General features: G+C 49.3%; 1 protein-coding gene across 7 annotated transcripts in view; it reads left to right on the forward strand.

Moving 5' to 3' along the window:
* Nucleotides 1–27,865, forward strand: part of TOX2 (TOX high mobility group box family member 2) — a 132,626-nt gene that overhangs the window by 17,562 nt on the left and 87,199 nt on the right. Inside the window, exons 1-2 of one of the 7 annotated variants that reach the window (XM_072801103.1) lie at nucleotides 10,436–10,657; nucleotides 10,814–10,930. The exons of 3 other annotated variants lie outside the window; for them this stretch is intronic. In XM_072801103.1, the coding sequence (XP_072657204.1) occupies nucleotides 10,451–10,657; nucleotides 10,814–10,930 (324 nt within the window). In that variant the 5' untranslated portion in view covers nucleotides 10,436–10,450. Of the gene's footprint in view, nucleotides 1–10,435; nucleotides 10,658–10,804; nucleotides 10,931–25,761; nucleotides 25,785–27,865 lie in introns of those variants that run through there. 3 more of the 7 variants (XM_072801104.1, XM_072801107.1, XM_072801109.1) reach the window with 3 other exon arrangements.

The following is a 27,865-nucleotide window of genomic DNA, read 5'->3' on the forward strand; positions in this document are numbered from 1 at the left end:
CCCCCACACGGGGAGAGGGAGATTGAAAGAGATGGGGAGGGAGGGGGAGGGAGAGACAACAGGGTCGAGGAGAGAATCCCTGAGACCTGCAGTGCTCAGGGAGTGCTTCCTGGCAGAGGTATTTAGGCAGGACCTCCAAGAACGGTAAGATGGGGACGTATAGAGGAAGGGAGAACAGAAGAGCCACTAATTTCATGTGTACCATGGGATAGGTGTTTTACTTATTTATTTATTCTTCATAACCACATTTGGGAGTAGAAGCTGATCCTACTGTGCAGATAAACGAAGGCACTGGAAGTCAGGTGACTGGGCCATTGTCACACTGGGACTGGAACCTGAACCTATTTGCTAAGACCCCCATTCTTGACCTCCATGACATCAACAAGCAGGGAGAGGGTGTGGCCAAGGCCAAGGGGACGGGTGGCTTGGGGAACTGTGGCACAGCTGTCTGGATGGTACAGGCTAGTGTGGAAGAGGAGACAAAACCTGCAGCTTGGGAAGGGCACTCAATGCCAGGCCTTGGAGTTTGGGTCCTACAGTGGGGAGCCACGGAGGGCTTTGGGGCAGGTGTGATGTGTGCAAAGGAAGTAAGCCAGTGTTGCACCCTTTGCTTGGGGGCCCTTCCCAACCCCCACTGGGCCACCTTCCCCACATATCTGTCTTCCCTGATTCATCAGTATGTGTGTGCGTGTGTGTGTGTGTGTGTACATGTACATGCTGGGGTCGGGGCCTGGAGTCCTTCCTGGACCCTTTCTGTAGACCACTTTCTTAGTGCTTGGGGTCCTTGGGGCAGAGGGACTTCCACATTTGCTGTAGGTGCTTTGTGGTACAGGGGCCCTGGAATCCCAGTGCTATCCAGTGATCTCAGGGTAGGTAAGAGCTGGTTGCCTTGCTGCTTGGATAAGCCCACCTTCCTGCCTCTCTCCTCCTGTGCAGCCAGCCCCAAGCGCATGCTGGCACCTGGGAGGTGAAGGGAGGAAAGACCACAGACCGTCATCCTAGATGGACATAGACGTGGACTTGGGTGTGTCAAGACTTTGAGGTTGAGGATTCGGGTCTGAATCATCTTCAGCCTTCCTTACTCTCTTATCCGTGGCCTAAGTTTTCTCCCCCAGTCAAAGCTGGCAACATCCAGCTCTTTCTCATTCTTCACATAAACCTCTCTCTCTCTCTATCTCTTTCTCTTTTTTCAGGATGTTATGTAAGCTACAGTCACAACTTGGCACCTGGCATAAGATGCTGATAACAACCATAGAAACTGTTACTGCCAAGTGGGGTGGCAGGGCTAAGATGGTAGTGGGAGAGGTACCCACTAGGCTGGGGTGGTGACAGAGGAGGAGCTACTGTTTATTGAATACCTACTGTGTGCCAGGTGTCTTATGTATACTGTGTTCTTTAACCCTCACAATAGTCCTGCAAGTTACATGTTGTTATTACCATGTCACAAACAGTGGATAGGTGACACCACAGGCTTAGAGGGGTCGAGAAAATTGTCTAAGGTCACACAGCCTGCAGGTAGGAGAGTGGATCATGAACCAGAACCTGTCCAGCCCCAAAGTCATGATCTTTATTCTGTAACATATGCAGATCTTTAGCTTCCCTGGGGGAAAGGGATTCCCTGCTTAGAGTCAAACCATCCCAACCTAGACTTGGCATAGAGTATATTATTCTCATTGCAGACAGAGGTGAATGCTCACCTTGTCCAGACTCAAACCCAGAAGCCTGAGCCTCATCCCCCCTAGCTGCTTTCCACCTCCCAAGAGGCTTGTATTGTTCTCAACTTGATACTCTATAGACCAGACACTTGTTCTTTGGCTGTGAGAATATCATGGCCAGTGCTCTACTGTTAGCTCCTATTAGTTGCTGCCTAACAAGCCACCCAAAATTAGTTGTTTAAAGCAACCGCTGTTTTATTTAGCTCACAATCTGTGGGTTGGCTGGAGGACTGTCTGGCTGGCTGGTCTCTGCAGGGCTCCCTCCTGCATCTGTGATCACTTGGCTGGTTACCTGGCAGCTGGGTGATCTAGGATGGCCTCACTCACCTGTTTGGCAGTTGGCAGACTGCTGGCTGGGAGCTGGCTGATGGTTGGCTCGGCTTTCCTCCAGACCTCTTCTTCCAGCAGGCTAGCTCAGGCTCCTTCACTCACTAGGTGCTCCGGGGCTCCTGAGGCTGCAAGAGTGAGACGTTCCAGTGCACACATGCTTTTCAGGCTTTTCCTTGTGGCACATTTGTTGCTGTCTCAGTGGCCAAATAAAGTCACATGGCTAAGCCTGGCTTCAAGATGGGAAGAAAAAGACTCCCATCTTTTGGTAAGAAGAGCAGTGACATCACTGTGCAGAGGGCAGGCATGTAGAAATGGGAGGACCTGTGGTCATCTTTGTAATCTACTGTGGCTGACAACAAACATTTTTATGAAGCCTCTGCTGTGTACTAGGCACTGGGGTGGGAACTCCAGGGTGAACTAAAGATGTATAATGACACAATGAAACACAAAATGTGAGCATGGCAGGGTCAATTAGGAGAGCTACACGTGTGCTACGAGGCCGGGTAATGGGGGGGGAGTCAGAGGGAACTTCAGGAATTGTAGGTAGACAGGTTGCCACATGGGGCAAGAGCAGCATTCTAGATAGAGAGGGCAGCATGTGCGAAGGCCCTGTGGAAGGAGAGACTTGGCACATTTGAGCACTCCTTGAAGTGCCAGTTCCCTATAAGTGTCAGCATGCTTGGTCTGAGAAAGGAACTTCTGGTTCATAGATGTCCTCTGACCAGCCCCCACATGACACAGCCTTAGGAGGGAGGTAGGGAGAGACCTTTCCATCAGCAGCTTATACACAGGGTGGCTGGGCTTGGTGGGCTTTGGGACAAGGGAGAGATTGATGCTCACACGGTCACCCAGCAAATCCTTATACAAGAGGAGAGATTTGAGCATTGGAAAGGGCGAGGGGGCAGTGAGGGAGAGGTCAGATGTGTAGGATCGAGGGGTGGGTCTGGGATGCTGGGTGAAGTACAGGGTTTGGATTTAGTTCTGTTGGCCAGTGATCTTTGGACCCTGAATGGAGAATGTCAGATCTGGTGTGGGGACCTGAGTATCCAGCCCCCTGGGGAACCACCTGCTTACTGCCTTTACTGTCCTTGAGCCTTCAGCAGGTTCTCTCAAGGCATATCAGGGGGTGCAGTTCCAGAAAAAGTCTGAGGTTGCTGGGAGCCAGAATAATGATCATAAGTGAGCAGCACAGAAATGGAGAAATGGGATAAGTCAGACAAATTCGAGTTTGAATCCTTGCTCCTTGTGGTATTGCCCTGAAATTCTGGGCAAGTGCCACTAGCCTCAGGCCTTGGTTTTCTCATCTGAAAATGGGGCCTGGTTCCATCCACCTCAGGTTGGGTGGGGAGGGGCCTGTGGGGCCAGGTTAATCATAGTGCTTCTCCTCTGTGCATGCAGGCTCTTGCCTGTGTGCAGCCGAGGACAGTGCCGGGAGCTCGGTGACTGCAAGTCAGAGTATAGCAAACACTCCTCTTTACCAGGCCCCAGAATAAACAGAAACCATGGTAACCAGGAGGCATCACATGGGCGGGCAGCCCTGTCCTGCTGTAGATGGCCTCTAGTGATGGCGCAAGCCATGGGGACTCTATTAGCCCTCCTTCCCTGCCTGCCTGAGGTAGGACTGAGTGGTTCTAGCAAAATCAGTCCTCACTTTGGGTTTCTGTTCAATCTCACATTTCATTATTTAATTTTATTTTTTCAGTCTTGTCCCAGAAAGCATGTCCTGAGTGGGATAATTTGGAGCAAACCCCCCTGCTGTCTCCTTCCCTCTGGCATCTCCTGACTGATGCCCTAGAAGAAGTTGCCATGACCCTTCTGGAGGCAGAGAGCTGAAACAGCAAGGCGTCTACCCTAGGAGGGAGGGCAAGGGCCAGTGGGCCAGCAAGGTGGTGACATCTAGCAAGGTGGTGACATTAATGCAGAGAGGCTTACCCTTACCCAGGGTTCACAGCTAGTAAGGGGCAGAGCTGGGATTTGAACCTGGTGTCTTCTTGTTTCAGAACTCATTTCCATATTGCCTTTGGCTGAACTGGGGCCCAGACACTGGTGTGGCCGGGAGGAGTGTGTTTGTCAGCTTGCCACGTGGAGGCAGCTGGCTTGCAATGCCCATCCCACCCCGCAGAGGTCCAGGGTGTTCATAGTGGAGGGGACCGAGGTGGCCTCGGAAACCCCAAAGGTTTCTAGTCCCTGTGTTTCTGTCTGGAAGCCTCCTTGTGCACATCTGGCAGGAGCAGGCTTATACCCTCCCTTCTAGAAGCATGGCTTTGCCTTGGCTGGATATTGAGAGGGGAACTTCCTGGAGACCCTGGCTTCTCCCTCTACATCTGCAGCCATCCATACCTGATAGTCAAAGCCCAGGCTTGGGTGAACCTGTTGTCTATTGTAACCTTGTCTCCTTACCTGTAAAATGACGGATTTGGTGACTCCGTTGACAGCACCATAGTGAGCAGAAGTTTACTTCCAATCCTGCTTATGACACTTATTAGCTGTGTATTTCCAGCAAGTTACTTACCTTCTCCATGCCTTAGTTTCCTTCTCTGTAAAATGGGGATAATAATCGCATCTACCTAACAAGGTTGTCTTGAGAACCAACATATGTAAATGCAGGAACAGTACCCAGGACAGAGTATGTGCTATTATTACTGTTACTTCATGTTGGGAAATTAGTATTGATGTAGCAGGACCTGTTGTGCTTGGCAGGAAGCAGATGTGCAGAAACTGCTTTTGGTTGGGTAGGGGAAGAAGATGGGGTCAGATAGTAGTAGGAAGACCTCTGCTGGGCCCACTGTGGGACCTTGGGACACTACCTAACCTCTCAGAGTCTCATTTTTGGTGGTTGCTTGTTTATTTTTGGTTTTTCAGTAACAAGAACACATAGGAAGATATAGAGGCATATATGATACATTACAAAACTAGAGCCAAGGAAAATATAAAATAGAACAAATTCTATTGAATTTGGAAAATGAAAGCAGATTTGTTGGCCCTGGGGTCTTATGGAAATTGGCCTGTAAATCTGGCTCTGGGCTTCCTGGCAGATGAGTGAAAAGGGAAATAGATTTACTCCATGATTTTTTTGACCAAGGGGAAGAGGCTTAGCAGGTCCTCACGAGAAACAGAGCCTTAACTGGCGTTTGGAGCTGAAAGAAATTCCTCTCACCAGCCCCATGGAAGTTCTCAGACCTCAGTTTCCCCAAATATAAAGCGAGGGGTTGAGACCTTGCTCCCTTGCTGCTCTGGCTGATTGTGGGGATTATTACATGGGTAGAAAGTACCTGGTACATTCCCAGTGAGTAGTGGGTGCTCAGAGGGCACAGCTCTCACCCCTCTGCCCGGTCATAGCTTGCTCCTATCAGTTTCTGGACAAAAGCTGAAGTCTGCACAAAGTCAGGCCAAATATACCTGGCAGTGCCCGGGGTACAGTTGTACTGTTGGAACTCAGTTGAGGGGAGTTCTGTGTGCAAGGGGTGGAAGCTGCTTCCTAACAGGACAGACGCCAAGGCCATTGGGGCACTGTGATGAAATGAGGTTGGAATGTGGTGTTGTGCATAAGCCCCACAAACGAGTACAGGTGGTGCAGTGGGAGGTTGTGTGAGGGCCATTCAAGTGAGACTCCCTCCGTGCAGTCCGACATGAGTTCGAATGCTGACAGGGCTGTGGCAGGGGAGTGGGGGGCATCTACAGAGGATGAAGGGAGGCAAGGCCCAGTGCAGCCTCAGGTATGCAGTGTGGCCCCAGGGTGGCACGTGTTTTGGGGCAGGAGGCATGCAGGACTGGAGCAACCACAATGCCCCGGGGGAAGGGGGGCAGGATCCAGAAGGCATCAGAGGCACAAAGTGGCTTTAATCACTTCCCTTGGGCGAGATTTATTTAACAGCAGCTCAAAGCTTCTCAGCACTTACAGGTGCTGACGGGGGCATCACAATATTGTGAAATTAAGCAGGGAGCCGACTTCATTACGGCTTACCTGGCAAGGAAGCAGCCGCTTTAGTTAGCAGCGATGGTTGGATGTGACGGAGCTAAAATTGAACTTGGCAATTACGCTCCAGAGAGGTTCTCCGTGCTGTAAAAGGAAGTTCCATGGAAATCAACCCTGGTAATCATAGGGTTTACAATTAGTCAGTTACTATTAAGGTTGCCCTGTCAGCATGTACTTCAGGGCAATGCAGGGGAAGAGGACGGAAAAGGTTTTGACTGTCTTGGTTTCCATGTGTTCACCTGCATTGGGGTATTTTTTTTTTTCTTTTTTTGAAATTGGTTCCAGGACAAAAGTTTGAGAGACCCTGTGTTAATATCACGGTGCAGGGTGGCCATTTGAATGGTGGGTCATTTTAAAGTCCTTTTATTTTATTTGCATGCCCTCATACATCGTTCTCATTTTCTCCAGACTCATGAAGGTGCTTTTCCAAACAGCTTCATGACTCCCCTTGGGATATTGTACATGAAGAGCTCAGCTTTTTGTTGACTCCTTGTTCCAGAGGAATGATGTCATAACATGGAAGTTGTATTTATTTTTGTTTTTTAAGATTTTGTTTATTTGACAGAGAGAGAGCACAAGCAGGGGGAGCAGCAGGCAGAGGGAGAAGCAGGCTCCATGCAGGGCTCGATCCTAGGACCCCAGGATTATGACAAGCCAAAGGCAAGAGCCCAACCAACAGAGCCAGCCAGGCATTCCAACATAGAAGATTTCGAAGCACCTTCATGGAATTATTTTTATTAAGCTGTGACTAGGATATTACAACAACTTCAGAATATTGTGCCCATTTTGCAGATAAAGGCAGTGAGGAGCTGATGTGCGTTTCACTGCTGTGCAGAGTCAGACAGAAAGAAAGGGCTTGTACCGATTCACTTCTAAGTTGTCCCAGGGTGTGTGCACTGACCGTCTTGAATGGGAAGATGGAAACTCAAGTCAGCAACTTGCTTTGAACCCAGGCCGATTCATCAGTAATACGGGAACTTGTGCTTGGCGGTGTGTAAGGATTGAGATAATCCAGGCACAGTAGGAGCTCAGCACAGGTCCCTGTTGCTACTAATAGTGATATTTATCACCCACTCACTTTGTGCCAGGCATGGGACCAGGCCCTTTCTATGAGTGATAGTGGCTTTGCACAAAGACCCCTCAAAGCAGTCTTAAGTAAACACAGGCTCAGAGGGGATAACTTTGTCCAGATCTTCTTAGTTCGTAAGGGGGTAGTGCCAGGATTCAGATTTGGGCAGTCTGGTTCCTGGAGCCTGGCCCTTGTCCTGCCCCTACTCTGGGAACGGTTGAATGTCAAGAACAAGGCAGCCTGGATTAGCGGCCTCTGTGGCTGAGAAGAGAGAAGCATTAAAACAGAAATATCTTTTCCAAAAGGCTTCTGCTCCTTCACATGAAGCTGAGTCATCTCTCCTTGTTTTGAACCATAACCATCGAGCTGCCCCCAAATGCCCCCAAATAAAAAAAATAAATAAAATAAAAAATGCTGAGCTCTGTTAAGGTACAGAGCCTCCCTGGCTCCACCCCAGAAGGAGCTAAGCAGAGGGTCTGTAGAGCTCAGACCCCCTCAACTGGGTACCGTGGCCCAGATGTTTAATGGGGACTCACTCTCAGGGTGAGTCCAGGTTGGGAAGCCATTCTGTAACCACATACCTGGGGGACAGCATGGTCACAACCCCAGAATTCCTCTTTCTAGGTCATGAGTGGCAGAGTCAAGTCCAGAATCTTCTATTCCCAGGCTCAGCTCTCAGATTCCCTTTCCTGCATGTGGTGGAGACCAGCATTTGATGGAGAATGCAGGGACTTTCTGCATCTGTCCTGTGTCACCCCACCTCTGCCTCTTAACATGCTTCCTCCCTTCAGTATACCCAACACTGCCCCTCCTGCAATCCCCAGCTCAGATGACACCTTTTCTGTGAAGCCCTCCCTTAGCCGATAACCCTGAGGCTCTTAGCCATGAGCACTGTCTCCCTTATGTACTAATTTCTCCCCTTCGTGCCTGAGCTCAGATGTCTTTGGGGGCAAGGACAGTGTCCTGATCACACACTGCCCTTGTGTCTGGAACATGCCCTGCATGGAGTGGGGACTAGCCAAAGGGAACAGTAACTGCTGTTGAGTGAATGAGTTAGTAAATGATAATTGAAGGCTTTTTACCTTCACACTTTCTCTGTAACCATCAGTTATACCTTTTGCTTGTTGGAGTCTCTGGTCTCCAGTTAGAAAGTTCAATATCCAACACTAATATGGGCTTTTTTCATTATCAGTGAATGCAGATCATTTTTCATGGCTGCATAGTATTCCATTGTACAGAGTTGTGATTTATTTAACCAATACCCTATCAATGGATTTTATTCTTTTTTTAAAACAGCAACAGTGTGATATTTAAAGATCTTTTATTTATATATTTGAGAGATAGAGAGAAAGTGACAAGAGGGGCAGAGGGGAGAGAGAGGGACAAGCTGACTCCACACTGAGCATGGAGCCTGACATGGAGCTTGAGATCAGGACTTGAGCCAAAATCAAGAGTCAGATGCTCAAGTAACAGCCACCCAGGTGGCCCTCAGTTGTATTATTCTTATTTCCATTTTCTTATAAATAATGTTACAACAAAGAATAAATATCTGTGTGCAAATGCATGGGGCCTAGGAAGTCCTTTCCCATCTTAAGCCTATAGAAGCATTCATGGATGAGCTTTTATAGTACCCTCCCAGCTTTGTGTGTGTGTTTCCAGCTCTTTGATATATCTGAAATTTCCATCTTTATGTCATAGTACAAAATCTCTCTTTCCCTTTCCTTCACACAAGGATCCATGCACTGGGATCTGGGCCTTGGATCTACAGATTGTGTGTACTTTCTGTTTGTTGAGCATCTGCTGTGTGTCAGGGCCTCTGCTAGGAGCCGAGACCCAGAGATGAGCAAGGCTCTACAGAGTCCTGGTCATCATGGAGCTCACAGCCTAGTGAGGAAAGGTGAGCAATAAACAGAAGTGAAAGCCATCAAAACAAATAAGCAGAAGCCATTGGAGTGATGTGCTAGGAAGAAAGGAACTCAGTGTGGGTGGGTCAGAGGAGCCCTCTCTGGGGAGGAAGGAGATCTCCAAGCAGAATGTGAATGAAGGATGAGAAGTCGATCGTGTGAGGGAGCATCTGGGCGAGCACGATCCAGGCAGAGAGAACAGCATGAGAAAGGTGCAGAGGCATGAACACAGGACTCTTCCTCTCTGGAGCCCTTTCTGATCCCTCCACCCCCTCCTCATGCAGAGGCCTGAGCACTGGTCCTCTTTGTCACCATTTGTTACCTGGGTCCTTCTCCTTATCACTTAGTTTATTATTGGTATAAGTGTTCGGTAGTGGGATACTTCTAGAACTCCTCTCACTGAGTCCTGGATGCCCTCAGCTATGTGAGGCTTCCTCCGCAGCCTATGGTGTTTCTGAAATGTCCAAAAATTAAAACTGGTTTAACAGCACCTGGCACAGTACATGGCACTTAATAGGTACTGTCATCCCCATTTTACAAATGAAGAAACTGAGGCTCAGGGAAGCTAGCACAGCTAGGATTTAAACCCAGTTCTGTCTTACTCGAGTCCACATACCTCATGGAGCCCTGAATTAACTGCACCTGTGTGAAAACTAAGGCCGTTACAGGGGAATCCATAGTTCCTCAGGCCAGCGCTGTCCCAGGCCTGATCCAGCCTCGGCCCTCGGCCTGCTGGCATCAGAGGAGTGGGAAGGAACTAGGGCGGCTCTTATATTTTTGGTTAATTTTTTATTTTATTTTTTTAAGAATTTATTTATCCATTCATGAGAGACACACACACAGAGAGAGAGAGAGAGAGAGAGAGGGAGGCAGAGACACAGGCAGAGGGAAAAGCTCCATGCAGGACTCGATCCCGGGTCTCCAGGAGCAGGCTCTGAGCCGAAGGCAGCGCTAAACCGCTGAGCCACCCGGGCTGCCCCATTTTTTTTGTTTTAAATTACAAATGTCAAACAAAACAAAACAAACAAAACAAAACAAAACACACAAATGCCGTGCATGCTTGTGGAAAAGAAAAAAAGAAAAAAAATTAGACAAAAAAGAGAAAAGTAGCAGATGAAAAATACCTCCTTCTCCTACTCTGCAGATGACCGCTGTTCTGTTTGGCATCTCTGACAGGGCATATCACACACACACAGTTACTGTTTTTGTAAAGATGGGATCATGTCTTTGACTTTTTCTTCCAAAGGGTCCCAAGTCAGCACCTGCAGACCTTCCTCATTCCCTCACATTCCATAGAATGGATATATTTTACTCTGTTCAACCTGAGCCTGGTTTTAGACGTTTTGCATGCCCCTCATTCTTGTCTGTAACAAGCAACATCTGTGGGCATGCATTGTGCACACCAGCGCAAGTATGTCTGCAGGACAGACGCTCAGAAGTCTGATTGCCAAATGAGATGGCATGCAACTTTCACATGTTGACAGGTGCTGCTAGGCTGCCTTCCAGAAGCCTTTCCAGCTCAATACCTGCTCCCGAGGCAGTGTGCGTGAGTGGGGAAGGCTGCCTCCCCTTCCGCTCCCTGAGACCTGGTGTGGAGACCGCTGCCAGGAGCTCGGAACACTCAGGCCCAGATTGGGATAGGAGATGGATTTTGATAAAAGAGGTTAAATAACAGGTTTTTCCATTTCACCTTATAGGAATGGGATGGGGGGCGGGGGTGCCGGGCCTCCAGCCAATAGAGGACCAAGACTTGTCAGGAGGGCTTATAAAGCTTGCTATTTCTGGCATTTTTTCTCTTTCTCTGCTGATTATGCAGCAGAATCGCACAGAGGCTGTCGCGGGCGCGTTCTCTCGCTGCCAGGGCTTCTGTGGAATGAGACTCGGGCTCCTTCTACTTGCAAGACGCTGGTGCATTGCAGGTGTGTTTCAGCAGAAGGTAAGCAGCGGGTGCCCGCTGCCTCCTGCGGTGGAGGTGGTCAGGCCGTTGCTGTAGGGTGAAGAGAGACGGTGCCTGGGTGGGGGCAGGCAGGGGCTTGGACTGGTGCTTGTCACCTTATGGAGTGACAATGCTTTGGAGGGTCCAGGAGGCCTGCAGTTGGCAGCTCCTTCTTGAAAAGGAATTTTGAAAGTGGCTGGGATTGGCCCCTGGAGGGGCAGGTCTTGGCACCCTGAGCATCAGAGGTGAGGTGCCCAGCATGCTCAGGAAGCATCTGTTCATCCATCCATCCATCCATCCATCCATCCATCCATCTATATCCATCCATCCATCCATCCATCCATCCATCCAGCACACCTTGCAGTGGGCCTGGCCAGGTGTGAGTGGGGGGGTTGGCCAACTCAGACCAGAAACAAAGGATGAGGATAGCACATGGTATGGTAGGAGCCCAGAAGATATCTAGAGTGAGGAGTGAGAAGGGCTTTTCAAGGCAGGAGGGATAAGGAGTAGCTGGGGCTGTCACTATGAATAAAGTTTGAGCTGCCTTCTTTCATTGAATTTTGGAGTTTGTGGAATCAATAAAACTTTACCCCAAATTTTCAAGTATCACCTTTTCCTTTTGTCCATTAAGGATATTGAAAAATAACCAGTTGGGCTCTCCAATTGCCATTCCATTGTAAAAGCAAGGACAGCAAAAGATGAGGAAGGACATTGTCACAGATTTAAGGGCAAATACATACCCATGTACTAGGTGACAGAGATTTTGAATGCAGAAACCTAACATTGATGGCATTTTCCAGCTGTTGCTGGGGAGATGGTCTTTGTGGAGGGTGTTGGCTGATTTGGGGGTGGGGCTTGTTGCAGGTGACAGGGCTGCACCCAGCTGAGCAGGAGGCCTGACCTCTTCTGGTGCTCTGATTTATCACAGTGCTTGTTGAAAAATTAGCTTTGTGCACATGTGTCCCAGAAACAGAAACCACCCTCTCATGCCTGCTTTCCCTTGCTTGGAATGTCCCAGGCAAACTGAGAGAGACCAAGAAACAGGAGCTTCTGTGCCCCCTACATGATCACCACTTTCTGCATGCTGGGTCAAAGGCAAGAGGCCACAGGCCTTCGGTCTGCTGGGGAATGCTTTGGAGCCAGCCAGGCACTGAGAAGGTAGCCAGGGACTGGCTCCTGTGTGCCAGGGTCTGGGTTAGATTCTGGTTTCAGATCTCACTCTGCCACAAATACAATCTGTGACATAGGGCAAGCTTCTTGAGCCTTGCAAGTCTCAGTGTCCTTATCCATAAAATGGGAACACTGATACCTCCCCTGTATTGTGATGATTGTGTGTGTGCGTGCATACACATACTGTCTAGCACTTTGCCTTATATGTGGTAGGACCTCCACAAATGTTGAGCAAGTGAATGAACAAATGACCCAAACCCTTGGTTCTGCTTTAGAGAACTTCATGGCTAACACTGTGTGTGTGTGTGCACGGATATGCCCGTGCATGTGACCTGGGGACCTCTCCCCCTTGTGCTTATGACCAGAGACTCTTATATTCTGGTTCTCTTCTTAGGGAGCTTGGATTCAGAGCCACATTCTACTTCATAGCCCTGTCTAGTACCAATTTCTCTATGTCTCTGGTTATGTCCATGGTCTCTTGACTGGGAGAGGAATTAATTACAGGGACTTACTGGCTGTCTTGAAACAGAACCGACTCTTATTTTTTATGCTTCCTGAACAGCTTTCTAAATACTAGCATTGTATTGGTGGGGTCTTGGGATAATAGCCGCCCAGTAAACCAGTGCCAGCTGAGAGCCCAGGGTGAAAGAAAGGCTTTGGAAGGGAGGTGGGAATGGTTTTAGAAGGGAGAGTGTGGCTGAAATATCACTACCTCTGAACACTCTCTGGACCTGGGGAACAGGAGCTGAGCCCAGATTTAAGACTTGGCTTTGAGCCCTGGCTCTGCTTTGTGTTTGCTGTGTGGTCTCTGGCAGGTTGCTTTACCTCTCTGAGCCAGTTTCCTTATCTATAAAATGGCAGATTATTGGAATTAAATGGGACTAGATCTATAAAGCACTGTGTTGGTGCTCAGTAAATAAAAATACCCCTCTTGGGGAAGGACCGTGGAAGCCTTTGACTGGAGCCCAGTGTATCTGCTGGCACATAGAGTTTGAAACACAGCAGATGCCTGATGAATATTTATGGAGAGGATGAAGGTGCCCAGGGAGTGGGAAGTCAGAGTTATATGTTTATATCCTCCTGTGTAATCACTTTGCGATCATTGATAAGTTCTTTGCCTTCTTTTGGTCTCTGATTCCCTTAGAAAAATAGTTCAGGCTGGTCCTACCAACTCCTACTGTTCTATTCCATGTTGGAAATTGGAGCCGTATGTGGAACTTCCAGTGAAGGATGAGCTTCATGTTTGAAATTAATTTCCTTTCTGTGATTAGTGGCACCCGTGATGACTCTCTCCCTCCTGCTGCCTCCTGCATTCTCAAGCCAGTAATTAATGAAATTGGGAGCAGAGGCAGGGATGCAAGGTTTCCTGAGGAGGCATCTCGGGCATAGCTGGGCCTCCCTCTGTGGCACCTGCTGTGATTGCAGGAGGCCCAAGGGCTGTCCAGGAGTCTCTGTCTCGGTCCAGCCACGAGGCCTGGCAAGTGTTCACATGTGTGGATCACAGCTGAAGCCCTGAAATATCATAGATGGGAAGTAATTTCTCCAGCTTCCCCCAGCCCTGGGATGGGGTGGCGGGGGTGGGGGTGGGGACCTCCTGCTTTTGAGTATCTGTCAAAATGGGCATTGATACAGGAATCAGGTGGGCCTGGATTTGCAGGCTTCCCTCTCTTGATTTTTGGCTGAGACATTAGGCAATGTACTCACCTTCTCTGGGTCTACCTTGCTGTGTGAAACAATTGAGGCCATGGGAACAGCAGCCTTTTATGAATGGGGCAGTGGTATAGAAAAGCCACTTTGGTTTGCACATCTTTGCCCCAGAAGCTTCATCTCAAGGAGACAGTGGCTCTAAATGGTCCTTGTCTTGACTCATCCGCCCCCACCCCGAGACACACCCTCCCTAGTCATGCCCATCTTGGTAAACACAGTGACTATCCACTCCTTGGCTTATATCATCCCTGGCTCTTCTCTCTGCCTCACTCCCTGACGGTTGCACCTGCAGGGTACAACCCCACCTCCCCACTTCACTAGTACCTGGGTGATCGCCTGGGTGATACAGGAGCCTCTGCTCAGGCCTCCTTGTCTCCACCTTCCTTGTAGAGTTTGCTCTCCACACACAGCTGGCAAGTTCTCTGTGAGCCACTCCCCTGCTGAAAGCCTTTTGTTGGATGGTTGCTTGTAGCCTGTTGGATCTGTTCTGATACCCTTAATGTGGCCACTTGGGGGGCTGGGGCACCTGTCTGATCTCATTTTTTGCATTCAGCAAGCTAGCTTCTGCCTCCTTCCTCCCAGGCGGAATCATCACGGCTGAGCAGCTTCCTGAAGCCCCCTCCCCCACTAACCAAGCTGTGGTGCTTCTGGATTTTATACATGCAGACCTTTTTGTCCAGAATGTTTCCTTTCCCCCTTGAACTCCTGCTCATTCTTGCAGACAGAGTTGTGACATCACTGCTTTCCAGAAGCCTGCTCTGATCCTGCACTCCTCCCACCCCCAACAGTGTGGGCCAGGGACCCTTCCCTGTACCCAGCCCATCAGTGCTGTGATGCTCTGCGGGACTGATGCAGGGTCTGATGCACCTTTATCCTCATGCTCTCTGGAAGGACATATAACACAGAGTAGCTGCTTGAAAAACAGTAATTTACGTGCAGATGCAAATAACTCCTTGCAAATTTAAGGGCCTTCAGACAGACTGGATTAGAATCCTCAGCCTGTGGTTTGGTTTGGCTGTGTTACCCTGGATAAACCATCTAACCTCTCTGATCTTTGAGGGTCACGAGGACGGACAAGAGGACACATAAAACCCATCTCCCCTTCTTTCACACCTGCTGGACAGTAAATGTCCCCAAAGACACTTGGAACATTTCAGTGGCTCCTCTACTTTACTCTGAGCAGAGCAAACCCAAAGAGGGGCCAGACCCAGCGGCCCCCAGTACTGCGCACAGAACCTCAAACGGAAGCAAAAATAGCACCCATTGGGGCAACCTGAGTTGCAGAAGCCACAGGAAGAAGCCGCAGGCCGAGCGGATGTCAGCTGCTCTGAGGCCCCACTGAGGCTCCTCGGATGTGTTGAGCTGTTGCAGCCCTCACGCCTGCCCTTACTGGCTCCTCTGACCACAACTATCAGATAAGGCTGTGGAAAAAGTGCTGGCTTCCTCTCTGGGGAAGAGTAATCTCAGTGCCATCTGTGGGGGATACTCCATCCTCTGTTGCTTCTCTGGTTTCTCTTCCACCCCCCTACCTCCTTGCTCGCTCTGCCCACCCTACTGGTCTTCACCCTCCTAGCCCCACCTTAGGGCCTTTACACGGGAAGTTTCTCCACCTTCCCCCCCCCTTCCCCATACTTGCCTGGCTTAGTCTCTTCCCCTAATAAACTAATTAATTTATTAGGTAATTAATAAATATCCTTTCAGGAAATGAATGCATGCATGAGGGGATAAGAACCAGTCCAGCAATTAGAAGAGGGTCAGGCTGGATGTGTTTGGATTCTTGTTTTACATGCGCACACACATGCATGAACACACACGTGTGCTCACACAGGGGTCCTCAGCCACTTTTTTGAGGCTCTCAGTGTTCAAAACAGGACTGGCCCAGGGTAGGTGCTCATCAAATGTTTGTAGAAAGGAAGGGGAGATGAAGCAGGACCAGTGGGACTAGTGCTAGCAGGACTAGCAAGACTAGTGCTCTGGGGAAAGGGCCTTGGCACATTCTGGGAGTGGTTCAGCTGGCAGGAGAGGAGAGGTCCAGTGGGAGATGACGAGGGATGGGGCTGGACAGAGTGGCAGGAATCAGGTCATACAGGACCAGGGAACCAAGAGAAAGAGGTTAGGAGCCTTTGAAGGATTTTAATCGGGATGATTTAGGACTGGCTTCTCCTGCTTTGTGATTAGGTGGGAAAATCTAGTCTTTGTTCTAAGTCAGCCATATGCCATTCACCCTTGCTTGTCCTTTTTATAAGGCTTCTCATGAACCCATTATGTAGATGAGAAAATTGAAAGTCATGGACAGGAGTCCCACAGAATCCATCCTCCATGTGAAAGCCTGAGTCATCTTCTAAAATGTAAATCAGAACCTGTTACTCCTTTGCAAGAACTTGCCAACAGCTTCCCATCTGGGATAAAATCCGTATGTCTACTATGGTCCCAGGGTTTCACATGCTTGGGCCCCTGCCGACCACTCTGGTCTCAACCTTGTCCCTACTCTGTGTTCTAGCCACATTATTTCTCTCCCATGTGGCAGTTTTCTGCTTGCTGACCCCAGGGACTTTGCGCTTGGTAATCCCTCTGCCCATAGGGCTTTCTTTGTGGCAGGCTCCTTCTCCCCTGCAGGGCTCCCCCAATTTAACTATCACCTCTAGAGAGAGATCTTTTTGAGTCCTTCCTCTCCACCTTTTACCTCTGTAGTTCCCTTGTGTACTTCACAGCGTTTATCACAACTGTAGCCATGTTTGTGTGTTTGCATGTTTGGTGCCTGCCTCCCCCAGTGGGCTCTGAGGTCTCTGGGCCTGGGACTGTGTCTGCAGAGGATGCGGAGAGCTCTGGGCCTCTGTGGCCTTGGATGGCTGCATGTTCCTGGGCCTGTGTGAGGAGACAAACACCAGCCTCCCTTGCCCTGAGGAAGAGCATCATGATTCCTGCCCCACCTGGTCTTGACCCCACTCCCAGTGCCACCCACATTCCCCATAATGCTAAATGCTCTGTCTGGCATTTCAGCTGCCTAGAGAATCTAAATACACGTGGAGAGATGTCAGGGTTGGGCTTAAGTCCCAGCTCAGCCACCTAATAGCTGTGAGACCCAGAACAGTTTCCTTTACCTTTCTCACTTTGCTCCTCTGTAAAATGGGCACACAGAGGGATGGTCTCTCAGCAGGGGCCTACCACCTTGTGCTCAGTGCTTGATTCAGCTCTAAACTCCCTTATCTGAAATCCAAAAAGCTCGTCACCAAATGTCGGTTTGTGAATATGCCACAAACTCATTTGGCCACAGAACCTGATCTGAACTGACACGAAGCTCTTCGTAATTTTTACTTAACCCACTTGTGTGAATATTCATAGGATTCAATGAAGAAATATGAATATGTTTTACTGCAGGGGTTGCTCTGGACCCCCTACCAAAGGCACAATGTAATTTGTGGGATTCTCACACAGAGATCCAAACAGATTCTGAATTCTGAAATCTCATGAGTTCTGGCTAAGAGGATTGCCCCTGTGTATGTGAGCTGGCACTAAAGCCCTCTTGGGGCATGGGAGGGTTGGGGGGGGCCTCTGACAGCTCTCACAGAGCCAGAAACCTCTTGTTTCCTCTCGGTTTCTTGGCAGCCAGTGTCTCTGGCTGCCTGGGGTTAGGTTGGGTTTTGTTTGCTCGGGGCAGAGGTTATGGTTTGGGCAGGGTGAACTCAGGTGCTCAAGCATTTCTGGTTTGAATTTAAAAGGGGAAATTTTTTTCTTATGAATCATCAGAAAAAGAAATCAGAAGGAAGTGTGTGACCAAGGAGAGGAAATTAGGGTTTGTGAACTGGGTGAGTCACCCCCTTTCTGACTCCTGGGTGATCCCTTGCTCTTGGCAGTTTTCATTCATCTCTGAGACTCTTGGTTCTGTATGGAAAACACACTGGGATTTTATTCTGGCTCGAGCCCCGCTTCCCTTTCTAGCCATCAACATAAAATGTCTCTTTTTGAATCACTGCCACATTGGCTTACTTATTATTACCTTATCAAATGTTTCTTCTCTCCCCAGGCTCTGCTCAGAGTCCTGCTTCCTGGTCCCCCCTGCCAATCATCACAGTGGCATCTGCCTGGCTTCCTGGACAGGCTTCATACTTACCTTTTCCAACCCATTCCCTGTCCCGAAGCCAGAGGCCAGCTTCTAAAATGCAGCTCGCACTCTGGGCTTCAGCTCCCTAGTATAGCCCTGGAAACCCATCACATGATAAGGTCCTGTTTGCCTTGCATTCCAGCTCTGGCTACCTCCCTGCTCAGTGAATGCGCCCCGTCTCCAGCACCCCCAGTCTTGGAGAGTGCTGTTCTTATGCTCTCTCCCTTCCATCTGGTGCCTTCTCTCATCCTTGGCCTATTATGCTCATCCTGCTGGTAGGTCTATTTAGAAGCCTTCTCCTCTGTGAAGTCTTTTTACAGTGGCCCTTCTGTAGGCTCCCACGAACTCTGGCTCCCAGTACGCTCATCACCCATGTTATAATTCCTGGTCCTGCCCCCCTCACTACACCACAAGCTCAGGAGGATGAAGACCATGTCCCACCCATTGCTGGCACCATTGCCAGCACTCAGAACAGAAGACCATTTTAAGCAAGACGGGGTGCACTTGCGACAGGTTGGGCAGTGTGGTGAGGGGGTGACTCCTGAGGCAGGAGACAAGGTCTTGGGTTTTCCATCTACTCTGCTTCAAGCTGGCTGGCTGCCTTGGGAGTGGCTGCCATATTGCTTTCCAGTAGGCTGGAAACGGTTTTCCTTGTCAGCAGTGGCGTGAAATACCCCTTTCCTTACAGTAGGTGTGGTTCACGTGCATTCCTCCCGTCATCAACTCAAGTGTACATTTTGCCTGTATATTTGTTTCTTGGTAGATTGCCTCTTGCGTGACTTTCCTGTTTGTGTCCTGTGTCCTTTTGTCTATCGGTATCTTGCTGTCTCTTTAATTTGACTGAAATGTTTCTACACCGTATATATTAACTGTCTCATAGTTGGTGCTGATATTTTCTTAGTCTGATGTCCTTTTCATTTTGGTTTTATTATGCTTCCTTCTACAGAAGATATTAATGCATATATATTTGAATCTGTCAATCTCCCTTCCTCTGTGATTGCTTCAAGGGCTGAGGAAGTTATCCTGCTGCCATAGATCTGATAAACATTCTGTTCTGTTTTTCTGATATTTCCCTATAACATGATTTTTTATACTTAACTCTTTAATCTGTTTAGAGTACATTTTGGTGGGTGGCTTGCAGTGAGTATCTAGTTAAGTGTTCCTAAATAGGAACAGGATAACCCTATTATCCCCATTCTGGTTTTAAATAATTGTACTTTTGTCTCTTTGTTTCAAAAAGGAGAGACAGAATAGTTGTTATCAGGGTGAACCTTGGCAGAGCTAAGATTTTGGCTTTGCCACTTTCTAGCTGTGTGACCTTTGAACAGTTGCTTGAATTGTACCATTAATTTTCTCCTGTGTAAAGTAGGATCATATCTCCGTCAAAAGCTTGAGGGAAATACCGTGTAAATCATGTGACATGGTACCTGGCATATAGTGAATGCCCTCCTTCACCGTATGTTTTCATGCAGAGTTGGCTCTAATTCTGCACTTTCTCTGCACTGATTTAAAGTTCTCCCTTGAGGGACGCCTGGGTGGCTCAGTAGTTGAGTGTCTGCCTTTGACTCAGGTCATGATCCCAGGGTCCTGGGATCGAGTCTCACATCGGGCTCCCCGCAAGGAGCCTGCTTCTCCCTCTGCCTATGTCTCTGCCTCTCTCTGTGTCTCTCATGAATAAATAAATAAGTTCTTTTTACTTTTTAAATTTTTTAATAAGTTCTTCTTAAAAAATAAAAAATTAAGTTCTCCCTTGACATCACTATCATACTCCTTTGGTTGCTGGCTTCACAGAAAGTTTTAGTCTCTGGCCAAACTAGGCACCCCTCCATTAGTTACTCTTCTTTTAGGAATATTGCTGCAAACCCTCCCTGTTTTGTTCGATGAATGTTGATTCCTCGTGCCCACTCAGCACAGCCCCATAAATGCACTGATTCATACATGCGCCCCGACCACTCATGCACACACACCCTGGGGTTTTTAACCCTCCCAGCTGCCTGGCCTTTGCTCACTCTAGTCCTTCTACCTAACAGGTGTGCATCAGTTGCTCTCACTTGGTTTATTTCTACCTCATTGCCTTGTCACCCCTGGTGTCATCGGTGCTGGCACCTGGATTCCCTCTGGATCCCAAGGTTCCCTGGGGATTGTTTGTGTGTCCAGTCCTCAGGGTCTGGCACATGGCTGGGTACATTGTAGGTACTTGGGTCAGGGATTGGGGAGGGCAGGATGCTCCCTGTGACCTTCAGCTTTGATGGCAAGCAGGCTAAGTCTGGCTTCTTTTTGAGGCACAGGCTCAGGGGACCCAATGGTGGTCGTCACCCCCAGCATGCTGTTGTTAGCAGCTATGGGTCATCTACCAGCCCAGGCCTCAGTTTCCTCCGTGGGATAATGATAGGGTCTTTGAGGTCCCTGACTTATCTTAACCTGGGTGGCTCTAAAATGAAGATGAAGTAGAAGAACTCACTGGCCTGTGCTGTGCCTCAGTGCAGGCTGCTCTCTCTCTCTCTCTCTCTCTCTCTCTCTCTCTCTCTCTCTCTCTGATTTCTGGGGAGCTAAGGTCTGTTGGGACAGAGGTTCCTCTTTGCCTTCCTGGCCCCTGTGCCTGCGGGGTCCTCAGGGATAGCCCAGACTTGGGGCATAGGGGTTGATTGTCAAGAGCAGAAGGGTGAGGATGGGTAGAAATCCAGCCTTCCTAGCGCAGCAGCTTGGTGTGCCCTCACGCTGCGACGCTCCCAGACTGTCCATCCCGTTCCTGTTTTACGGGGAGGAGCCCGAGGATCTGACCGGCCCTGTCCTTGTCTTGGCCAAGGGCCACACTGGGCATGAGCGAGTCCCGGTCTGCGGGCTTCCAGGGCTGCGCCGAGCCAGGTTTCTCTCTGCTTCCCAGTCCAAAGGCTGGTTTTAAGACAGCACTTGAAAATATAGCAGCAGTGTTTACAAATATCATTTCCTGTGTTATCTGGTACTGACAGAAGGAAGTGAATTTGGTACTTCGTCTGTGTTAGGTTTTGGGGTTAGATGCCTAAATGCCAGGTTCAGGTGACCTAGAAAATCTTTCTAGGTCAAATTACTATTTCAAACGATTTTTTTCTCACCCCCCCCCCCCACTTTCTTTTTAACCGTCCCACGATTGAACGCTGTCGTTGACATATTTCCCTTCCAACAATGCAAGCCCTTTGTGGCATGATTGAGGGCTTGTTTTGTAGCGCTGGGAGAAAATATCTCCCAAATCATCTGCTGCTCATTGTCTCAGGCACTCGCTCACCCCGCCCCCCGCCCCGTGCCACAGTCTCACCCAACGCACGCTCATGTGGCCTTTGGTTAATTGTCTTTGGCAAGGATCGGTTTTGGGACTCATTCCCAACCGCGGAGGATAGATAATTGTCAAGCACGAATCCTGGCAGTACTGGCGCCCTGAGGCTCTGGACGGCCGACCGCAGCGGCTGGGATTGGACAGCTCCGTGCCTTCGCGGGGTAGCAGGGCCAAGCCAGACTCGGAGAAGCCTGGGCGTCAGAGCCGCGACCCCCTAGGGGCACTTCCTGGGTGTTTGAGTCCTGACTCTGCCCCCTACCAGCTCTGTGGCCTTGGGCAAGCTGCTTAACCTGACTTAACCTCAGTTTCCTCATCTGTAAAATGGGAGCCTGAGTAGTAGTGACTTACCTCGGGGTTGTTGAGAAGATGATACGAGCTAAACTTTACAATTAAAGGAGTCCCTGGCTTGTGCAAGCACTGCGTAAATGTTGCACAAATCAGCTAAAATGAATAAATGATGATAGTGGTAGTGGATGCTCTCGTGAGTCACCCAGAGCCCTCCTCAACGGATACACTCATTCTGGCAGCTATTGAGAACGTTAGCTGCCGTTGCCCTCTCTGGGGGTTGCCTTTGGTGGAGGGAGGTGGCCTTTCCCGAGGTTATCACCCTCCCCCGGGGCAGCCCGGGTCCAGTGGGTCCAGCCTGGGTCTACTTGAGAATGCGGTGGCTCCTTGCCTCAGTCTGGGACATCGCTCCAGAGCTGTCCTGTGGACAGGCTGCTGCCTCTGATGTGACAGCATCACAGCTCAACTTGTCCCTCTGCCCCTCCTGCCTCCCGCCTTTCCTGTGGTGCCCCCCAGCGAACCTCCAACCTTCATTCTCAGAGCCTGTTCCCAGGACCCTGCCCTAAACCCACAGGTAGCCACCAGGGGCTGAATGGATCTTGACATCCATTTTAAAACACGTTTATTTCACTTGCTTGCGTTTCCAGAAGCTTTTTGAGGAGCAGCCTTGGGGTTTCTGCACCATCCCTGTCCCCCCATCTCTGGGTGTGTACCATTTGTGCACCACAGATGTTGGCAAACTTCCCCTGCTCTGTAGGGTCCTGGCGGAACATTTGGGGGAGGGTTGGTGATTTCAGGACCCTCCTCTGGTAGGAAGAGGAAGGTATAGTTTTGAGACAGACCATAAAACTTAAAACTGACCAACCAGGGCCACCTAGGTGGCCCAGTCAGTTAAGAGTCAGAAACCAGTCTGACTCTTGGTTTCACTCAGGTTTTGATCTCAGGGTTGTGGGATTGAGCTCCCCATCAGGCTCCAGTCTCACCAGAGTCTGCTTGAGTGTCTCTCTCACTCTCCCTTTTCCCCTCCCCCTGCTTTTTCTCTCTTTTTAAATAAATAAATAAATAAATAATCTTTAAAAAACAAACAAACAAACAAACAAACAAACACCTGACCAAATGACTAAAGGACCCAGAGAGCCTCACTCATTCAAACCCCTTCATGTACAAAAGAGGAAAGTGAGACCCAGGGAGGGGAAGGTGTTGTTGAAGGCCACACAGTACACAGAGGCCTCCCCCCACTCCCAGAAGAGATGGTGCTTTGGGGAAATAGTAGGACAGGCTGGTCTTAGGAGTCAGACATGCAGCAGTTGGGTATGATGTTATGGTACAATAAATGCTTTCATGGTACTCCCAAGCAGAGGGGCAGCTAGTCCTATTGGGGGCTTCCTGGAGGAGGCAGCATGGAGCGAGTGGGAAGTAACTGCAAAGAGAGGGAAGAAAAAAAGAAATTAAAAACAAAAAGAGAGGGAAGAGACGGAGGTGCAGGAGGGGGGAGTGCAGAGCTGCTGAGACCTGGATGGGTGTTTGAGACCTCTTGGAAAGGCAGAGCAGGGGAGGAGCCCAAGTGAGGGACAGGAGGCCACCAAGATAGTTGGATTGGCTGGGGACAGGTTCACAAATGCTTTCCAAGACTTTTCCCCAGTGGGCAGAATGTGGCTCTAGGGACAGGGTCCTGGGCAGAACCAGACAAGTGCCTCATCTTTCCTGACCCACTCTGGCCCCTTCCTCTGCACAGGAAATAGTTGTGGAGTAAATGAGTGAACGGATGAGAGAAGGGAACACTGCTGGAGAAAGCCGACTCCACTGCAGTTTGGGGGGTGGGTAGGAGCAGGGACAAGCAGGAGGCTTTAAAGACACCAGCTCCTGGTGGGGGAGGACTTATGCTCTGAGCTGAGAATGTAGGTCCCTATCCTCCCTCCTCCCACCCTGGTGAGGCCCATTGGTGCCAGCTGAGATGACACTGTGGGTACAGTAGGGGTGCAGGTGGGACCAGCTGAGAGCACTCACGCTGACATCTCCTGCCGCAGGAGCCCGGCGGAAGGCCACCAGAGTCCGATCCAGACCTGCGGGGGTCCTTGCCCTGCTCTTGGACAGCCTCGTTGGACCACACCCTGACCCACTTCCCAGCCTGCTCCCTCCAGCCGCAGGCAGCGTCTGCAGCCCCTTTGGAAACATTCCCCCTCACAGCGGCCAAATGAAAATGTTTGTTGAAAACAACATGTGCATAATTAAAGCTTAATGAGCGCTTGTCTGTTTGGAATGTGCAATTAGATTTATAATCGGGGATGGGAGCGAGCTCCAAATGGCTTTAAATGGAGCTGAGAGAGAGGATAATTTTTGCCATAAATCTGTGGTAGTGCGGACGGTATGTAAGCTGCCACGGGCCTGCCAGGCCATGCTGTGTGCACTGGGCTACCCTGCCCGTCAGCCTCTCTTGGCCGCTGCAGCTGGCTAATGGCCTGTGTGGGATTCACCAGGGGTCTTTGAGGTGGTTCTGCTCTGGGCTGGAGTGGGAGCTCTGGGCTGGAGTGTGTGTCTTCCTTTCTGTACTCCCTGAGCTCTGTAATCAGAGCTCACTGCGGGGAGATGAGGGTTGGTGCTGAGTCCAGCTGCCCTGGTCCATGGGGGCCTGGCCGGTAAGGAACCAACCGTATCCTCACCATGTCACCCCTGGGTTGGGAAATGCCTCCACATTTTGTTCTCTGTTCATCCCAATACCTAGAACTCAAGTAACATTCATTGAATGAGTGGTGAGCCTCCTTACCAGCCTCTTGCCTTAAACAAGTCACTCCCCCTCTGTGGGCCTCAGTTTCCCCATATCTATCAGAGAATTCTTCTATTTCCCGGGACTGCATCTCAACCAGTGCTGTCCAGTAGAAATGGAATGCAAACCACATATGTAATTTTAAGTTCTCTAGCAGCCACATCTAAAAAAGTAAAAAGAAACAGGTCAAATTAATTTTGCTAATATATTTTAGTTAAATTTATATATATGTATATCTACATCCAAAATGGTATCACTTTGGCATGTAATCAATATAAATATATTGATGAAGCATTTTACATTCTTTTGCTGTTATTCTAAGTCTTTGAGACCTAGTGTGTATTTTACACTTATACACATCTTAATTTGGACTAGCTGTGTTCCAGTGCTCCGTGGCCTAATGTGGCTGATGGCTACCATGTTGGACAGCACAGGTCTAGAAGGAGAATGGTTGGAGCCAGTTGAGACGATTCTGCTTCCCCATCTGTAAAATGGGGACACTGACTCCTATCTCCTAGAGGAGGCAGGTGCCTGCTGGCACTTCACCATAGGTGCTGTAGTGATCACTCTACGTCTCAAAGTATTTTATGGCTAAACCAGGCAGTACTATCCACACCCACTTGTCAGCAGTGGGGAGGAGGGTCCTGCAGTAGCCACAACACTGGGCTTACTCACAAGACCTACTCCCAGCCCCACTGGCTGGCATTGTTCCCTCTGACTGCTAGATGAGGCTCTGGGTGCAGAGTTGTGAGGTCACCTGCTCTGGTTTACAAAGTTTGGAAATGGTGGGGATGGGAGGTCAGTATAGGCCTTTGGGGGATCAGCAGCCTGGGCTGCAGACTCAGCTTGGCCACATCCTTGCTGTATGACCTTGGGCAGATCCCCTAACCTCTCTGGGCCAATCATACTGTTGGATTTCTCAGCGAGTAGAAGAAAAATGTGCATTATGCCCAGTAAAGCAGGTGCACCAATAAAGAGAAAAACTCTTTTTGGAGAGAAATTGATATTGGATATTTAGGAACAAAGCACGAAAGTCATCATCATGGGAAAAATCCTTTCTCACTTGGACTCTTATGAAGATTTTAATTTACCATTTTATTTCAAATTATAGATGGCAGGTAGATTGGGGCAGGTAGACCTCATCAGGGGTCTTTCCCATGTGTAAGATCTCAGAGGTTTGCATGCAGGCCCACTCGGTTTCCTCACCTATGGAAGAGAGGTAGTTACAGTGACCTAGTGACCTCTCAGGGTTGTTGTGAGGATTCAATAATAACATAAGTAATAGCTAACAATTATCGAGTGCATGCTGTGTACCAGATGTTCTGAGTACTTTCTGAATATTAACTTATTCAATCTAAGTGACTAAGTGATAGTCCTCTCCATTTTCCAGGTGAGGAAACTGAGAAATAGGAACTTAGAACGTCACACCACTTGAAAAGCAAGGCTGAGATTTGGACCTAGGGAGCCTGGCATCAGAGCCAGTGTTGGTGACCACCGTACCACCGTCCTCTTGTAGGTGCGTTTGTGCCTGACAGCTCTGTCCCTGGCCCCCTTCCATCTGCGCAGTGCCTCTCTGCCCCTCCTCCGCCTCTCCCTGGTCCTGATGTGCATCTCTCTGTGACACCGCCACAGAAAACCGCACTCTCGGCAGGGCCCAGCGCGTAGCTGCCACATTCGCTGCTTCTAGCTTTTGAGCCGTGTTTTATCTGTGCAGAAGGAGTGTTCTCACGGCCCGACGTGGGGGTAGGCAGGCGCAGTGTATGCTGCTTTGATTGTTTCCTCTTTAGATGTATGTGAGGTACAGTTCTCAGTGTCTGCCACTGACTGTGCTGGGGGCTGTGCATCCTTGGTCTTTGATCTTGTCTCTGGGCAAGGGAGGAGAAGAGGGAAGCAGATTCTACAGAACAACTGTTGCTTTGGTACCAGGAGTCAAGGCCAGGTTCAGAACTGGCTGGATGGATTTGGGCAAGCCCTCCAGCCTCCCTGAGCCTTGCCTTGCTCATCTCTATAATGGGGCTAGTCATGTAACGTTGGGATTTCTGGGAGGGTCCCAGTGAGATGTCCAGGCACAGCTCTTGGCTGAGGTCTGGTATACAGAAGGTGCTCACTGGTCTGAGCTTGTAGCAGTCTTGGATACCATGTTCCCTGCTCTTTGCCTGGCCAACTCCTGTGTTCTCCATCCTGGGACTCCCGAGTTACCTTTTCAGGAGCCTTTCTTAAGAGGCCCTCCTCTTTGCATCCACTCCCCTGTGATAATTTTTCCTGCCATTGTCACATTTGTCAAAGAAGCAGCCATTATTTGATATCTGAAATGCTGAATTCATTGCTATACTTTGCAAAGCTAGTCTCTCCAAATCAAGCATGAGCTGAGCTTTGTGGGTTTGGGGGGAAGCATGGACCCTTAGGGTAGAGGGACTTTGAGAAGCAGGAGGTTCTGGGACTGGACATGTGGCTATTGGAGTTAGACTGTTATTGATCACTTAGGCTGGGTGAATGCAAAGCTGTCACTGACCAATTGGGATGGGCTGCAAACAGGTTTTGTAGTTACTTGTTCCCATCTCAGGACTATGGCCAGTGAACTGCCTTTCTCTCTCAGGTGTGGAGAATAGGAACATTTTATTCCTTGAAGCTTCTCCATAGAACTGGGCACTCCTTGAGGGCAGGGACTGTGTCATAATCATTATGGTGTACCTTGTGTCAGTACGATGTTGGGCACATAGTATACACTCTCTAGATATTGTTCAGTAAGCAACTGTTGCCCCCTCTGTAACCTCAGAATCCCTTTGCTTTTATGTTTCTGTGCCTTGTGACAAGTTTTATTTATTATAAGTTCCCAATGGTTGGGGGTGCATTCCTTGGTGCATTGTAAGTGTTTAGTACATGGTATACCAGGGAATGGACTGGTTTATTTTGCTTCTGCATATTGAAATTCGATCCTAAGGACAGAGAGTAAGAGTGAATGAGGGGAAGACATGAGAAGAGTGGGGTCAAGATGAATGGACAGAACTGAGATATTTCACCTTTTCAGAAGAAGGAAAGTGGTCAGGATGGGTATACTGTCAACAATGTGGGGGAGAGGAGAGATTTGAAGGGGTAGCTGACAGCCTCAGTGACTGTCTCCATCAGGACCATGTTTCCTATGGTTCTGATGGAGAGGGTTGTGGCTGATGTGGTGATAAGAGTTTAGTTCATAATAACAATAATAGGTTAAATCCAAGGTCAAATCAACTAGTTACTGGTGGAATCAATACTCTAATTCATGAATCCATACTGTAGCCCAGTATATCACAGTACACGAAGTTAAATTGAATCCAGGGTCGACTTGGGATGGAAGTTTTAAGGTTGGGTCCAAGAATACAGGTGTACAGAAGCAGGCAAGACTGCTACGGGGGCACTGCGTAGCCAGGAACAAAAGACCCAGGGACAGTTCTATTTCAGTGGGTAGAAAAGTGGGGAAAGAGGGTCCTCCAGGCTGATGATGGGACAGTGTGTGTAAAGGCAGGGGCACTGGAGGCTCCTGCAACCTTGAGGGATGACATGGGAGCTGAGACTCAGGGCTAGTTGTCATGGAGGGTCCTGGATGCCAAGGCTAATGAT

The sequence above is a fragment of the Canis lupus genome, chromosome 26, assembly GCF_048164855.1.
Source record: "Canis lupus baileyi chromosome 26, mCanLup2.hap1, whole genome shotgun sequence".
Taxonomy (NCBI): Eukaryota; Metazoa; Chordata; class Mammalia; order Carnivora; family Canidae; genus Canis; species Canis lupus.